We start from the raw sequence: 18,113 nt of genomic DNA, 5'->3' as shown, positions 1-18,113 counted from the left end.
TTCTGCCCAACTTCTTTCCTTATGCATACAACCTAGGTTACAGTGAACTATTTGCAGGTTAAAATTAAGTTTGAGGGAAGAGGGGACACTAACATAGTCATTCTGACGCATGTGCAGGTAGCCTGGATGTGCAGCTCTGGTTCAAACACAGCCCTTGAGGAATAACTGATATGCAAATGGCAGACCATTTGAAAAGAGAATGCAGAGTAAGACTCATTTGAGAACACTTTTTTCCCTGCTGTCTCAAGAGGGAGCATCATCACTTGGGTGAAAAAGAATCCCTCTGACTCAAAATATTCAGGAAAATACAAATTGAGCAAAATGACCCAAACCACACATTGGACTGTGTGTGTCTTCAGTGCTTTCTGTCGGACTGGCCCACGACTGATACATACTGAAGCGTTATCCCTGTTCTCCCAGTTTCACGATCTCCACAGGCCATGCGGTGGACGGTGCCCAACCCAGTGAGAAAGATAAAAAGCAGGGCCAGAACTGAAACAAATGTGAGTACAAATTAAGAAATTATTCCCTTAAAAGTTATTCATTTTTAAAAATTGCATTTTAACAAAACATGTATTCTATGAAGTACGTCTGCAACTTTTGTAACAAAAAGCAGAAGTGCATTGTGACTAATAATGTGAGCTTTGGAGTGGGTAGACTATGGCTCAAATCCTGGTGCTTCTTTCGTGATCTTGAAAATATTTTTTAATTAACCTCTTGAAGCCTAAATCTCTTTAGTAAAATGAGGATACTACATGACAGGGTTACCTGAGGATTAATAGTGGTAATTTAAAACACATTAATAAAAATAAAGACTGCTAGACAAAATATTTCTATTATGACTTTGCAGTTAGACTTTTCTATGAATTGTATTTTTTGAGCATCATTTTAAGGGTCTAAAAGTGCAAATCTTAAAGCGGTTAATTTAAATGAGTTGACTCTAGCTCTTGTTAATTAAAACTGACTTTTTTAAAGGACCATTGTGCGCATGAACTATACTGATGAGCAAGAGGGAGCCCTAGTTTCAATTTCTGTGATGTAAAATCTGTCCTGCTTACTTGTGGGTATTAACTTGATGTGAAGAATATAAAGCACGTTTCTGAAAACCTGTGAATAAACACAAGATTACATGTCACAGTTCATAGTTAAAGTATAAACAGTTAATTCGTGATTTTCAAACAAATGTAACTGTAATATAGTAATTCAAAGGTTATTCTGTTGTTGAAATACACTATGGTTCCTGAGTATTGCCCCAACAGTTTTTCATCTAAATTACTGGCTATCTTTGTTTCCAAGTTAAATCACACTTTGAAACTTCCTAAGAGACACACACACAATTGAGTAGCAGTGTTAGGTTAAAAAATTTCCCACCTATCAATTAGGTTGGTTAATCTAGACTTACTTGTAACCTATTCCCAAACTGATAAATATAATGGATTAGGTAACAGACTATTTTAAAAAATCTGGATACCATCAAGGATGAATATGTAAGTCACTATACTTGAACTTTCACTTAACAATATACTTTAAAAATTATAATCAAAAGCTTTCATTTCTACTATTGCTTTCTCCTCTGGCAATTATTATTTCTTATGTGACAGTTGTTATCTTCTAGACGAGTCAGAGAAAGTCCTTTTATATTTCATGATAGGTTTAATCAGGTAATTCAAACAAGTTCTTTGATATCATCTGATATGTCCAATTACATGGGTACGATGTAACAAAAACAGTTACAAACTTATATATGCATATTTACATTACATACCCAAAAAACTATCAAGCTAGTTAACTATATCTAAGGAGATACATTAAATGAGTTAAACAATACTTCATTATTAGAAAGAATGTGATCAAGCTTTTAATGGAAGCAATGTACAAGTGAGGCACTTTTGAGATCAAGAATAAAGCAAATGACACTACACACCGGCAATGTTCACAAAAATCTACATGTATCTTTAATACAAAAGCTTTTCAACTAGATTACTTCTGAAAAATTTCAAAACTAGCAACTTATGCAATTTAAGGAGCTTTCAGAAACAATGGCTAACATCATCAGTAAATCAAAGCATATGCAAGTTTCATAACCACCTGGCTGCTAGGCAAACAGTACCTTAATACCTTAAAGCCCTTTTTTTTTTGGTTTATATAAATCACCTCAGGTTGTGATTTTTTTAATGTTTTGACTTACTGCAAACACCTTATGGTGAGATGATTATCCTGGTCTACAGACCATTTTTTTAAGTGCAACAATGATGCAATTTCTAGTGCTTTCTTTTATATTTAGAAATGATTCTGAAAGTCAAATTAAGAGACTGTTTAGTCAAGATTTTGTGTTTTTTCAAGGTAACTAAGGTTTCAAGTTTTATGTAGAAAACGGTTATACCTGCTTAATGTATTTTGGGGCTAAAATTAAAAATCCAATCTTAAACACATGCCTTAAAGTGCAATCACAAGACTGAAAACCAATTTTAACATAAGAAACATCCTTAAGATTCTTTAAATCTGGAGGAAGGTACTGTTTCCTGTACTTCGGTGACTTACATGGATATTAAGAAACATCTTTGTGGTGTTCAATTAAATGGCAATAGGAGGTGAATGAGGGAGAAAAATACAAGAAAAAGCAAGACTTACCCATCAGATGGCACTATAACAAGAATTGAAAGTGCATTTGTGTTACTTCAAAAGTTCATACCAGGCACTGCTGAATAGCCAATGAAAATAGGTAGTTTCAAGTTTTCCCCTTTATATTTGAACCCTCACCCCAGCACCCCAGAGACATAAACACATAGTCCCTCTGAAGTTGTCTTGATGTAATACAGGTGATGTTTATTTAAAAAAATTCTCCCTGACTAGGAATGGGAAGAGAAATAAAAATACCATTTCAGTCATGGCTTTAGCAAGTTGAAAGAATTGGTTCTATAAATGCTTCGGCATATCCATTAATTAAGTTTGATTGCCAGTTTCAAATATCAATAAATATTTTTAATACAGAATATGTAAGAAAAAAAGTGCTTGAAACCTTTCAGCAACCAACAAGACACATTGAAGATTCCTTTTACATTTGTTTCGAAATATTTCCCACTCCTGCTTTCTCCATTTGGCAGTGGCCACCACTTAAATAGCCCTTTGCTGGTGATGAACCCTGTTAGATCCTAACTGCCACCTCACGTCTGGCCTATAAATTATCCAGTAGGTGGTGCTGAAGTTCCATACATCACGTTTCTTCAGAAATCAAGATTCCTTCACCTCAGGCCCCCACCACCTTCAATGCAGCAGAAAAATCACTTACAAATGATCGGCTCTGAACACAAGAAGCCATCAGACCAAGGTGTTTCTTATTATGCCATCAAGATGATTTCATTGCAGTTTCGTTTAGCCATTTGCTTATACTACCAGATTAAAAGCAGAGAAAGGTTTTAAAGGGAAAGCCAACTAAGCAGTGCCAAATCTATATGCAGAATGAAGAAATGTCCCTGAACGTACCTATATACATTTGAAACAAGAAATTTAAACCACCCATTAGTTTTCACATTATAACTGTAATTTACTCAAGAGAAAACTTTCCACATAGGGATTCAGATAACATTACATTACTAGTTAGTCTTCTGGACCAATTTGGAAACTGGGTGTGTTAACTATAAAGATCCAAGGTGAAATAAAAACCGTTTTATCACCATAGTTTTTAATGAAGAAACTTATTTAAAATTGTAAAGGAAAAAATGGGGACAGGACGGCAAAGTCTTAGCAGCAAAGTGGTTAAAACAATCTGAAAATATTAATGCACAAACATTAAAATATTAAAGCATATATGTTGCATATAAAATACAGTACAGAACCAGGAGTTGCACTATACCGATTAGTGCTTAACAGAGAAATGATTATTATATTTGTTCTTCCTAGAAGTATATACACAGTTCACTTCCACAGCATTTTCCTATATAGCCAGCAAGTTGTTTTCTTCAGTTATTCACACCTTGCTCAAACCTGAATTATAAGCTCCACACTTACAAATATGAAAATTTATTCACAAGGAAAACCAATTATTTCCATTCCGCCAATAAAAATTAATTTTGAAAGTTAACAGTCTATCCTAGGTAACCAAGTTGAGCCGAAAACCTCAGGGATGAAGAGCATCTGATGTAGCAGTATCCCCAATATATAAACAGGAAAAACAAGACTTAAAACTGCTGCTACTGTGTCATGTTTGGATTCAGTTCATCCAATTGATTTTTAGTACAAAACTAGAAATAACCTCTTCTTCATAACATCTATAGTTATCAATATATTTTTCTTCTTTTCAATGTGAAATAATACTTCAAGATGATCTATATACACAATGTTGTCAGTTCAAGCTGTCATATAAATATAAATGCTTTCTTAAAAAAAGTATTTTACAGACAGTGTTATATACATTGTTCAGTTTGATCTGGGGCAAAAGACAGGTAACATAAGCTTAACTGTGAATGTGAAATGAATGATACATAAATGACACTTAAAAACTTGTGTAGAAGAACATGAGCTTCAAATGGTAGTGTGATTTTAATGCTTATCACTCCTGAAACTTCAAGCCATTAAAAAAGAAAGGCATGGTTCTCACTTCTATCCCTCTAAGGAATGTTCTTAAAGAACCCCTCACCTGATTAGAGTTTAAATGTTAACACTTAAAAAAAAGAGAGAATTTGATCTCAAAGTACTTCAAACAATTTGTTAGAATATTTATCCAACTACTTTGTAATTAAAACATCCATTAACACAATACTTTGAAAAAGAAATAAATTTGTATGCACAGGATATTTCATACACAAAGTTGGATTATCCGGGGACAGCTTAGCATACACTTTAACATAAAAGCTATTATTATTATTATTATTATGTGAATAATAAGGACTGAGGATTAAGCCAAAAAATTAGTAACATAGCTGAACAAATTCTGGTTTACTGGAATGATAAATGGAAATCTCGGGAGAAAACTTTTATACTAAACTATCCAGTTACACTTTTTTGCCTTGTAAAATATTTGTAAATGCAATATAATTTTTTTGAAGGAGGAAAATCTGAAAGAAAACAACTTGCTGGTTGAATACCACAAAAAAAAACAGAACAACAACCCCAAACCTCTTTTTTCTATGTTTACTCAGTCACTTTTTATATAAAAATAAGTGTTATGTTCCCATCAGAACATTAGACAATTACATCTGTGCTTTAAAAAAAAGTTGGTCACTCAAGGCTATTAGAATATTTTTAAGAATTTTAGATTACCAGAATGTACAGACATAACTCAATATAAATCGTAGCCAAAGGGAAAATGAGGGTGAAAATATCAAATCATTCACATGGAATAAAAATGTTATTAACTAGATGAGTAAAATATTCAAATATAATGGAATGTGACAGTAGATATATATATACATCTACTTCCGAACTAGGAACGGAAGAAAAGTTTAATATGTCATAATTCGTACCTTATATTTAGTTAAATATAAACATTTGTTATTTATACATAAAACTGCTTTCAAAAAACAATAAATGATTTAGTTGCACTTGTTTAACTTCTTATAATTCCCAAATGTTAACTTTTCTTAGACTGAAATCAGCTGTCCCCTAGTGCATGAATTCAAACCTTTAAAAGTCCCATCACCTAATGCATAAATATACAAAAATGCCAGAAATTACTCTCGCTTAGTTGGCTAGTATTTTAGGCTCACTTTTTATAGCCAATAACCAGAAATGGTTTCCCTTTGCAAATACTTTTTACAACCTGTAACAAAACATGCCATGCACTCAAGGGAAAAGTTAGGCATGGCTAGCATGTGTGAAATGCCAAGAACTGATGAGTTCTGCTTCCTGCACGTGTGGCCCCTACGACACCAGGCAAGACTTCGTATTGCTTGCCAAAAGCGTCCACAAATCCAAGTTAGCTAGTTCCTGGAAACAAAGATTTTCAGCTCATTTCAGCACTGGATCCTTTCATCCAGCAGCTTTATGTTTCCCACCACAACACCCGCATGCCTCACCACAACGATGGCACGTTCTCAAAGGGACGTAGCAGCACATACAAGGTACAATGAAAGACAAAGCTACTAGGGCTAACCATCGTAAGCAGAACTTGTCATCGCTAGTGTCACACGAACAGGGATCAGAAAAATCTCCCTCTGAGTCTGACATACAATGATACAGCATGCTCTCAGCACAGAGCATGCAACTAACTTGATATATGCATCTTTTAATAGGGTCTGGAGCATCCTGACATTTTCCCCTGCCATTTTCTTCATGATTAAACCTCTCCTGGCAGTATACGCAGCGAGAACGTTCACCATCTTCTTTTCTTCGTTTTGACTTCTTAGATTTTAATGAGGAAGGCTGTGTCTTAAGTGCCACAGAGTCTTTGAGTGAACTTAACTTAGTCTCATCCCCACAAGAGTATAGATAGTCTGATTTTTTATTGTCTGGTTTAGAAAACTGAATATTGGAGTCAGTATCATCTCTCTCCAAGTCATTTTTCCACATGTCAGGATGTCTGTAGTCTGCATAGCGACGTATTAAGATATCTCGAGGGTTTATTCTGACAATCTCGTCCTCATCTTGGAAGCTGACATGTCGGATTGACTTCACAGGAAACTGAAAAGGAAAGAAGTGAAAAATGCAATGAGGACTGTAAATGCAAATTTTGTGTATCTGCTTGGCTGGGTCACAGTGTCCACATATTTGGTCAAACGTTATTCTGAATGTTTTATGTAAAGACCTTGCCTGGGTGAGATCAACATTTAAACTGGTGGGCTATGATGAATGAAAATTATCTTCCATGACATAGGTGGACCTCATCCAAATTAACAGAACAAAGACCGATTACAACTTTACTCTGCATCTGAAGCCCAATAGCTTACCCTCCATAGATTTTGGGTAGGTACCTTTACCTTCAGTATCACATGAGCCAATGCCTTACACGAATTTGGATATATACACATCTTATTGGTTGTTTCTCTGGAGAACCCTGACTCATATTTTGGTATCCAAAAATGGGTTGCTGTAACAAATACCTAAAGTTGTGGAAATGGCTTTGGACCTGGGTAATGGGTAGAGGCTGAAAGAGTTTTGAGGTACATGTTGTAAAAAGCCTAGAAAGCCTTAAAGAGACTGTTGGTAGAAATATGGACATTAAAGGTACTTCTGGGTGAGACTCCAAATGGAAACAAGGAATGTTTAACACTGGACAGAGGAAAGATGATCCTTGTTATAATGCAGTGAAAGATGTGAATGAATTGTATTCTAGTGTTTTGTGGAAGGAAGAACTTGTAAGTATGTTCTGAAGAGAATACCAAAGGTGTGGAATCATGGATCCTGCCAGCCATCTCGGCTGAAATGCTGCAGGATGGATCTAAACAGGACCGGAGTTGAGAGGAAGTGAATCAAGGTTGTCAAAATTATAGTTTTTATAACTTATAAGAACTGGCAAATAGAGCTATCTGGCGGAAAACATGCATTATCTTTTTAAAAAAATCCCCACCCAAGGAGCCTTTTCATGGTTTTTAAAGAGAGAAGAAAGAGAGAGAAAACACTGATGTGAGAGAGAGGCATCGACTGGTTGTCTGCTGTATGCACCTCGACAGCAGATCAAACCTGCAACCCAGGTGTGGGACCTGACAGGGTACCAAACCCACAATCTCTTGGTCACAGGACAACGTTCCAACCAACTGAGCCACACCAGCCAGGACTAACACGCATTATCTTTTAAGGGAAGCACTGGGAATGTTGGGGCTGTCTCCTCAGTTCAATAGGATGGGGTCACTTCTTGTTGGCCTGGAAGCCCAGGGTCAAGGGTGTGGAGATATCCTCTTGGAGAACCAACCATTAAGCCAAACAGGGTTATTCTTGAGGAATAAAAGCTAATAAAATTGGCTATGCTAGGTTTTGGACTTGAGACAACTGTCACAACTCCTTTCTTCTTCCCAGTTTCTCCCTTTTGGAATGGAAACGTCTATTTTATGCCTTTCCCACCATCATATTTTGGAAGCAGGTAACTTCTTTGGTTTCACAGGTTCCCAGGTAGAGAGTTATTTTGTCTCAGGATGAATCACACTTGAGTCTCACCCACTCTTTGAGACTGAGTGTTGACACTGGTATGGGTTAAACTTTGGAGCTGCTGTGATGGAGAGAATTTTGCATGTGAGAAAGTCATGAATTTAGGGGGACCAGAGGGTAAAATGTTATGGGTTGAGCTGTATCCTCCCTAAATTCACACACTGAGACCCCAACTTACACTGCTTCAAAAAGCGACTACATTTAGACATAGGGCCTTTAAAAAGGCGATTAAGTTCAAATAAGGCCCTTAGGATGAACCCTAATTCAATCTGACTGATGCACTTCTAAGAAGAGGAAATTGGACACATAGAGACACTGGGATGTGCATGGAAGGACCAATGCATTGGGAAGATACAACAAAAAGGTGGCTACTTGCAAGCCAAGGAGAGCAAGGCCTCAGAAGAAACCAAACTGTTAACACCTTGATCATGGACTTCCAGTTTCCAGCATCATAAGAAAATAAATTTCTGTTGTTTCAGCCACCTAGTCTGTTATACTCTGTTATGATAGCCCTAGCAAACTAATACAAAAACATGTATTTTTTGAAGCTTGGCTTAAAAAAATAAGTCATTTTTTAATGACTTAAGTCATTTTGAAAATGACTTAAACGCACAACATCAAATGAACATACATGTACACAACAAATTTACACAACCCCCCTCGCCCCTCCATCTAGATAGATGACCTCCTTGAGGGCAAGAAGCAAGGTAAATCTTTCAAAGATAAATCATATGGCCTTCTAGAAGTCATATTTGTATCTCTCAGCCCCAGTCCCTGGGCATAGTGACTACTCTATAAACAAGTACCTGACCCAGGTTGGAGCAAATGTATATTCCCCAGATACTTGGTACTGGGATTAAAAAATTCCAGGTCTGGGCTGAAGGTGAAGAGATTGATGCAGTCAGTTAAATTAACAATATAGAATTCTTATAGGTTTTATCTGGTTATAAATTAGAAGGACTGAAAATTTCACTTATATGTTCATTAGTTATATTCCTTATTAGACGATAAACTAAGATTACTTACCCTATTTTGGGACTTTAGGCTTCCACATTCCTTGGATATTTGTCGCTGTACATATTCTATACTTCTGCCCTGAATATCTAGGCTTGGATGACTGAACGTTATCTAAAATATAAACAATTTCTACTTAAGTGACAAAAGAATGCATATCTATGTTTAATAAAACTATATATATAGTGTATTTTCCAAAATTATATTACCTATTAGTAGTAAAGTTTTAAAAAATGTTGAGTCATCCTATTTATTATATAAACTTAGGTCTTTCCTTATACATTTAAAGTTTAATTTAAAAAGTAATACAGAATTCTGATTTCTGGTTCTGCATGCAAGGAACTTGAAAGTTGCCACTCTGTCCTAAGAAGTTAAAAAGAAAAAGCTGAACCGGAAAAACAAAACAAAACAACTTTTCTTTTCTTGGGTCCACAGGCAAGGCTAACCACTGCTTCCACATGAGGGACGGACAGGGGAGTAAGGGTAGTAACAGCTTCACAGAGCGGACTCATGATAAATGCCATGGAAACCAGTGTTGGGTAGGAAAAGCTGAACTGTAATCGATGAACTGCTGGAGGCTCAGTGTGGAAAACTTGGAGAGTTAAATGCTATATGGCAGAGGTATCCAACTCATTTTCACCAGGAGGCCACATCAGCCTCCTGGTTGCCTTTAAAAGACCAAATGTAATTTTTGGACTATATAACTGTAACTACTCCTTAACTAGGGGCAAGAAACTCTACATTTGGCCCAAAATTACTAAAAGGAGTAACTATATTACTATTTATAAGAGCTCCGTTTATCCAGTACATCATGTCAAGCTATTAAAAAAAAGGTAAAGAAAGCTGAATTTGAAGTGAAGGAGCAAGCATCAAAACCAGACATGACAGGGATGTTGGAATTGTCAGACCAGGAATTCAAAACTATCATTAATATGCTAAGGGCTCTAACAGATAAAGTAAACGGCATGCAAGAACAAATGAACAGCCTGGCCAGGCAGCTCAGTTGGTTAGAGTGTCGTCCTGATAGGCCAAGGTTGTGGGTTTTATCCCCAGTCAGGGCACATACAAGAGTCAACCAATAAATGCATAAATGGGTAGAATAGCAAATCGATGTTTCTCTTTCTCTCTCTCAAGCTGGTAAATAAAATTTTTTAAAAAAGAACAAATGAGCAAAGAAAGCAGAGACAGACATCCTAATAAGGAACCAAAGAGAAATGCTTGAGATCCAAAACCCTACGAGAAATGAAGAATGTCTTTGACAAGCTTAGTAGAGTGGACATGGCTGAGAAAAGAATCTCTAAGCTTGAGAATACATCAATACATATCTCCAAAAGAAAGGCAAAGAGAACAAAGACAGAAAGAAATGAACAAAATATTAAAGAACCATGGGACAACCATGGAGGTGTAACATGTGAAACAGAAGTATCAGAAGAAGAATGGAACTGAAGAAATATTTGCAGTAATAACATCTGGTAATTTACCTATGTTAATGTTAACCACAGATCCAGGAAGCTCAGGGAGGACCAAGCAGGATAAATGCCCCCCAAAGTGCACCTAAGCATATTTTCAAACTATAAAAAAAAGAATCAAAGATAAAGAAAAATCTTAAAAGAAGTCAGAAAAGAACTCTAATTCATAAAGAAGCAATGATGAAAATTACATCTGATTTCTCCTCAGAAACCATGCAAGTAAGAAGACAATGGAATGAAACATTATTACAAAGTGTTGAGAGAAAAAGGCCACCAACCTAGAATTTTATTACCTGTGAAATTATCCTTCAAAAGTAAAGGAGAGAATCCTATGGATGCTATGGCTCCATGGAGTGAACACTGGCCTATAAACAGAGGGGCCACTGGTTCAATTCCCCGTCAGGGCACATGCCTGGGTTGTAGGCCAGGTCCCTTGCTGGGGGCATGTGAGAGGCAACTGATCAATATATCTCTACCACACTGATATTTCTCTCCCTCTATTTCTCCCTCCCTTCCTCTCCTTCTACAAATGTAAATAAATAAAATCTTTTAAAAATATTTTTAAAGTAAAAGAGAGAGATATAAAGATTTTCTCAAGCAAACGAAAACGGAGGGAATTTGTTGACAACTGACCTGCCACACAAGAAATGGTAATAAAAGTTCTAAATTTAAAGAGAAGGAAAATAATATAGGCCAGAAACTCAAATCTAAATAAAAATGGAAGAGCATAAAAAAAAATTGAAAATAACCTTTTATTTTTCTTCTTAATTAATCTAACAAAGTTTTTTCTAAAATATAGTAATAATTTGATAATGTATGATTATATATACATATACATATACATATATATGCTTATATATAGCAAAATAAATAACAGCAAGGGTACAGGGATGGGAAGGAGGGATGAGGATTATTTTGTTATTATAAGATAACCTGTACTACCTGTAAAGTGGTTTGGTGTTATTTGAAAAGGACATGAAGTAATCATAACTGTTGAGCAACCACTGAAAAGTTTTTTAAAAAGTATAACTGATATGTGAAAAAGAAGAGAAAATGAAATCATATAAAATGTTTAATAAATGCACCAAATACTTTGGCAAAGGGGAAAACAAAAGTAGAATAAGAATAAGGGTAACAAATAGAAAACTATAGAAAATTTGATAGAGATTATATCAATTATATCAATGATCTCTTTGAACATTAATGGCCTATATATACTAATTAAAAGACAAGACTGCCAGAGTGAATAAAAAAATAATACCTAACTATATGCTGTCTATATAAAACACACTATAAATAGAAAGAAATACATAAAATAAAAGTTAATGGATGGAGAATATACTATACTAACACTAATCAAAAGGAAGTGGAAGTAGTTGCATTAACTTCTGAATAGATGTCAAAGCAAGAAGTTAACAATGATAATAAAGGGCATTACATGAAGATAAAGGGGTCAATTCTCCAAGACAAAACAATCTTTAGCAAGTGTGTGCTTAACAAAAGAGTGACAAATTACTGAAGCAAAGATGCACCCACTATCACACTGGAGAGTTCAACACCCCTTTATCAGAAACTAGACATCCCACAGGCAGGAAATCACTAAGGACAAAACTGAACTCAATAACCATCAATCAAGTGGATATAACTGACATCTATAGACTACTTCACCCAGCAACAGCAGAATATACATTATTCTCAAACTCACATGGAACATTAACCCAGACAGATCACATTCTGGGCCAAAAACCAGACTTTTCACAAAATTTAAAAAAATGAATTCATACAATGTTTGGTCTCAGACTACAAAGCAATTAAACTAGAAATGGCTGACAGAAAAGGATTTTAAAATCCCAATATATATGTAGATTACATAACATGCTTCTGAATAATATATGGGTCAAAAACAAATCTAAAAAAAATTAAAAGGTACTTTTTAACTAAATGGAATAAAAACTTACCAAACTTGGTGGGACATGGTGAAACAAATGCTTAGACAGAAACTGATAGCACTGAAAAGGCAGAAACATCTAAAATCGGTACTGTTAAGTTCCCACCTTAGCAAAGCAGAAAAAGATTAAATCCAAAATAAGAAGAAAAGAGTAGAATTAGAATAGAAATCAAAGGAGTACTAATGAACTCAAAAACTAGTTCTTTGAAAAGATCAACAATATTGAAAAGCCTTTATCTAGTCTGGCTACCTAAGAAAAAGAGGAAAGATTACTGATACCAGAAATGAAAGAGGAAATATCACTACAGATCCCATGGAAATTAAAAGGATAATAAAAGAATATTATGAACAACTCTATACCCACAAATTTGATAGCCTAGATGAACCTGATTCCTTGAAAGCCACTATCTCCCAAAACTCAACAGACAATATGAAGAGGTCTGTATCTATTAAAGAAGTTGAATCATTACCCTTTCAAAACACCACCAGATTCAGATGGATTCACTAGTGAATTCTAACGAACAGTTAAGGAATAAATTATACCAATTTTCTACAATCTCCTACGGAAGATCCAAACAAGATCCAAATACTTCCAAAGACTTCCTAACTCATTCTATGAGCTAATATTACCCCCATACTAAAACCAGACAACAAAACAAAACAAAACAAAACAAGTCCCACAACACTATAGACCAGTACCTCAAATAAGCATTGATGCAAAAATCCTCAACAAAATATTAGCAAGTTAAATCCAACAGTGTATAAAAAGAATTATACATTATGACCACATGGGATTTATCCTATTCTATATAAGGCTCGTTCAATATTAAAAAAAATCAATTAATGTAATCCATCGACAAAGTAAAAAAGATAAATTACACGATCTCATCAATAGATAGAGAAAAAGAATTTAACAAAAATCCAACACCCATTTATAAAAGCAACTCTCAGTAATCTAGGGATAGCAGAGAATTTCCTTGGCTTATAAAGAATATCTACAAAAAAATTACTAACCTCAAAATTAATGGCAAGAAACCTGAATGTCCCCTCCCATCACTCCTTTTAAATACCATAGTAAATTTCTAGCTAATGCAATAAGAAAATAAAGATATAGTTTAGGAAAGAAATAAAACTGCCTTTATTCATAAGTAACATGATCGCCTATGTAAAAAATACAAAAGAATCAACAACAAAATAACTCCTGCAACTAGTTAATGATTATAGCAAAGTTGTGGGATACGAGGTCAATAATGTTGATACATGAAAGAAATAAATGATAAAATGGATAAGTCAGTCACAGGAAGACAAATTCCACATGATTTCACTCATATGTGGAATCTAATGAAGAAACTGAACTAACAAGCAAAACAGGGACAGACTCAGAGACAGCAGATGACAGCTAGTGGGGTGGGGATATTAGAGGCTGGAGGGACTGAGCAAAAAGGAAAAGGGGCTCATGGATGTGGACAATGAGAGATATAAAAATGGTAATGGAGAAAATACAATAAAGATTGAATTAAAAACATACAATTTGGTGGAAACAAATAAAATGGATTTCACTAAAATTAAGAATTTCTGTTCTGTAAAATATGTCAAGAGAATCAGATGACAAGACAGGGACTGGGAGAAAATATTTGTAAAAGATATCCAATAAAGGACTTTTATCCAAAATATACAAAGAACTCTTAAAAAATCCAGGAAGAAACCAATCAATGTGATTAAAAAATGGGCCAAAGATCTCATCAGACACATCACCAAGGAAGATATACAGATGCTCCACACTGTAAATCATTAGGGAAATGTAAATTAAAATGAGATAGCATTACACAGCTACTGTAAGCCCTCACTTAACACCACTGATAGGTTCCTGAGCTGCAGCTACATGACATAACAAAACCAACTTTACCACAGGCTAACATACAAGCAAGAGTCAAGTTCGTAGGCATTTCATCCACGTTACAATGAAACGACCTTGAGGACCTAAGGTGTTGGAATGGCCAATATCCAGAACAATGACGATACCAAATCCTGGTGATAATGTGGAGCAACAAAACCTTACTCATTGCTGGTAGGAATGCAGAATGGTACAACAATTTCTTACAAAAATGAAAGATCCTCTTTTCATATGACCCAGCAACCGCACCATGTGGTATTTACCCAAAGAATTAGAAAACTTATGTCCACACAAAAACCTGTACACAAATGTTTGTATTAAGTTTATTCATAATTGTCAAAAAACCTGGAAGTGACCAAGATTCATGGGGTGAATGAATAAACTGTGCTACATTCAGACAATGGAATATTAGTGTCAAAAAGAAAAGGCAAAGAACCTCACATATTACTAAGCAAAAGGAACCAATTGGGCAGGCTACGTGGTGTTGGATTCCAACTGCACGATATACTGCTATATTAGAAACAGTAAAAATAGAAATAGTAAAAAATATTAGTGGTTATCAGGGGTTATAGGAGTGTAGGTGGAGAGGAGATGAATAGGTAGAGCACAGATTTTTAGGGCAGTGAAATAATTTTTTATGAGTTATAATGACAGATGCATGTCATTATACATTTGTCTAAATCCAGAGAATATACAACCCTAAGAGTGAACTGTAACATAAACTATAACTGTGAATGATTATGATGTGTCAATGTATGTAATTATAACAAATGTACTGCTCTAGGGGTAACTTCCGCTTTATGGCTATGTGTTAATTTACATTCACAAATGCATGCGTGAATATATATGGATCTTTAACATTTTAAATTTTAAATAGGGCCCTTTGTACTGTGCTTTGTTTTTTATGCTTAATGATACATCACAGACACTTTTCTGTTAATTATTATAACCTTATTCTTTTTTCTAATTAAATTTTTCTTCTTTCTTTTTTGGTTTTGTCTTTTTTTTCCTACCCTTATTTTTTTAATAGCAGCTCAATATTTCATCAAATGAATGACTTTCAATTAATTTAACTAGTCTGGTTAATATACTCATACTTTTCCCAGTCTTCAGATGTTATAAACAGTATTGCAACAAATATCTTATACATTTACCTTTAGTACAGATGTCCAGGTCTATCTGTACCACAAATCCCTAAAAATAAAATTCTGAATTAAAAAGTTTGTGTACTTCGATTCAATAAAGAATTTAAATGGATATATCCAACTTGAACCAGTTACTCAGTGTCTTAAATACTGAAGGAAGTTTAATAAAATTAGTTAAAAACTAAAGAGGTTATCTCCTTCTCAGCCTGTTCCCTATAGTTTTGAAATGTCACTCTCACTAGTACTTTAATTACATAAGCCATAAAGAGAAACAAAAGCATTTCAACTTTAATTATGCTGTATAACTAAAGGACTGATGTGGGATGAAGTGGATCGTGGAGATATTCTCTAAACCATCTTTATTATCCACTCTTCTACGTCCAGTTACTTCTGCCCAGTATGAAAAATTAGGAGCTAACACTTCCCATGCAGTTTTACTTTTAGTTTCAATATTCAACTATATTTTGATTTCCTAACAAGTACACAGTACTCATCTCTGTGGAAGGCACAATGAAGTATAAAAATGGCTCTTATCCTCACAGGTAGGATGATAAGGCATAAACTTCAAAGTTATATAACTAAAACTTCAGCTGAAATATGTAAGAATTCAGGAATTAATGGAGGAAGAAATCACTATGATTAAATGGTCTGGGAAAGCTTCGTAAAGAAAAAGAAAGTTAAAGTAAACCCTGAATAAAGCAAGCATTTGTTCAGATTTTTTTTTAATGGAAGAGCATTATACAAAAGAATGTAGCGAGAAGATTTTTTGTTTTTCCCTAATAGATGCAGTTCTCAAAACAAATACAATAACAAGTTATGTATTAAACACATTTTTGAGCTTTGTTTTTAAAAGTAAAATTGCCCACTTTTTAACTTACTACTCCAATTTGACTGCCTCAGACAAAAAGTCACAAACAGCACCAAAACACACTTTGAAACTGAGTTAATAGTCTAATATTAATCCTCTCACCCAATCTTTATGTGAAAAGACAGACCACGCTGACTCCCTGCACTCACTAAGCACAGATATTGTGAGACACACCCCAACTCACCACGGCTTTGAATACCCTGGGAGTGTGATGCTATTGCTCTAGGTCTTTAGAGGGATTTATTAGTAGAAGAAACCATGGGAGATGCTTCTTCAAAGCTGGTAATACTGATACAGGGTGCAGCCAAGAGGGGGGGTGGGGCAAAAAGGGATTTAGGATGGGGTCCAGAACTCAAGGTGTCTAGGAAATGTTGGAGACATATAAGATGTCCTCACCCCTTCCCCCACAGGTGTGAGTTGGGGGAAGGGACACATGGAGAAGGAACGTGCAGGGCTGTTTTGTACAGCCACAGCCTTGCAGTTCTGGACCATGGCATGGTCATTTAACATACCTATAGCCTTTGGTGGGTGGCTTAGATATGTTAAATAGCTGTGGCCTGTGCTTGGAGCCAGGGGGATGGAAGTCACTTCTCCCCAAGATGTAACTGGGGGGCAGGTCCCCCAAGTTACAGCGCTTGCCCTGTGGGAGCTTGGAGAGGATTGGCTCCATGACATGGGGCCATACCTGCCTACACTCACGATGGCAGCCCAATAAACTTAGAATAATACAGGAATGCTGGCAGGTGCAACTGATTGTGGGAGGAGACAGAAATGGGGGTACAGAGGAAGACTGGCACAGGGATTTAAACCCAGACACGACAGCCATTGAGAAAGAGCCAAGAGGTTTTGCCAGAGTGAGGACCCCCTCTTGGCTTTGCCAGGAAAAGAGGTCCACAGAGTTTGGCCAGAGTGCAGACCCCCGAAGCTCTGGTGAAGGAAAGAAGAGACTTTGCCTGGAAAATGGGTGCAAAGAACTCTTGCCAGCAGACCATGAGAAGGTGCCACATGGCTTTGGAGTAATCAGAGATCCTGCCTGGATGGAGACAGGAGCCTGGACCTTGGAGTTTTGCTTCATTTTCTGAGTTACGGTACTCTGAATTAGGGTGGGGGAGAAGGAAGCTGTGGGCATCTGTGGGTATCCTGAAGGACTTCGATATTTTAATGAAGACATTGGGTCGCTACTTTAAGTCTGTATAGCATTAAATAAACATTTTCTTGCCTTTTCACTAATCTCTGGCATTGAAAGATGTCTTTCCTACTGGCGACAGACAGTTGAGTCCAGTAGGGGGTCCGTATGGTATTAGTATACGGTCCTTGGAGTAACAATATGGAATTTTAAAAAGATTATATTTACAATGGTACAAAGAATAAATCTCATAGATTTTTTTCCATGAAGAAAGTGCAAGGCTTTATTGAGAGCTATAGAAGAGCTAAACAGAGGGACGGATTATAGTCATGAATAAGGCTAAATTTTCCCCCAAACTAATAGAGATTCAGTGCAATTAAAATGCAGGCTGCAAATGAATTTCTCACCAAATTTGATAAGCTGATTCTACATTTTCTCCAAAACAGCCAAATATTGTTTTAAATCTAAAGGAACAAGAAGGTAGGAGCACTTACTCTACAGATAGTAAGGCTTCTTACAGAGCTCCCGTAATTCTACAAAGGAGAAGACGACAAGGTGACACCGATGGCA

The 18,113-nt window shown here is 35.7% G+C and overlaps 1 protein-coding gene across 4 annotated transcripts in view; it reads right to left on the bottom strand.

Annotated features, from left to right (window-relative positions):
* Positions 1 to 4,864: 4,864 nt before the first annotated feature.
* SPRED1 (sprouty related EVH1 domain containing 1) overlaps positions 4,865 to 18,113 on the bottom strand; it is a 119,209-nt gene continuing 105,960 nt past the window's right edge. For 3 of the 4 annotated variants that reach the window (XM_037143767.2, XM_037143756.2, XM_053665491.1), the window contains 2 exons: positions 9,106 to 9,207; positions 4,865 to 6,618 (listed from right to left, as the gene is read on the bottom strand). In XM_037143767.2, coding sequence (XP_036999662.1) covers positions 5,968 to 6,618; positions 9,106 to 9,207 — 753 coding nt within the window. In that variant the 3' untranslated portion in view covers positions 4,865 to 5,967. The remainder of the gene's footprint in view (positions 6,619 to 9,105; positions 9,208 to 18,113) is intronic. The other variant, XM_037143760.2, reaches the window with a different exon arrangement.

This window comes from Artibeus jamaicensis, unplaced genomic scaffold (assembly GCF_021234435.1).
Source record: "Artibeus jamaicensis isolate MK-2021 breed Jamaican fruit bat unplaced genomic scaffold, CSHL_Jam_final contig_1132, whole genome shotgun sequence".
Lineage (NCBI taxonomy): Eukaryota > Metazoa > Chordata > Mammalia > Chiroptera > Phyllostomidae > Artibeus > Artibeus jamaicensis.
This window is presented reverse-complemented; position numbering and strand designations above follow the sequence as displayed.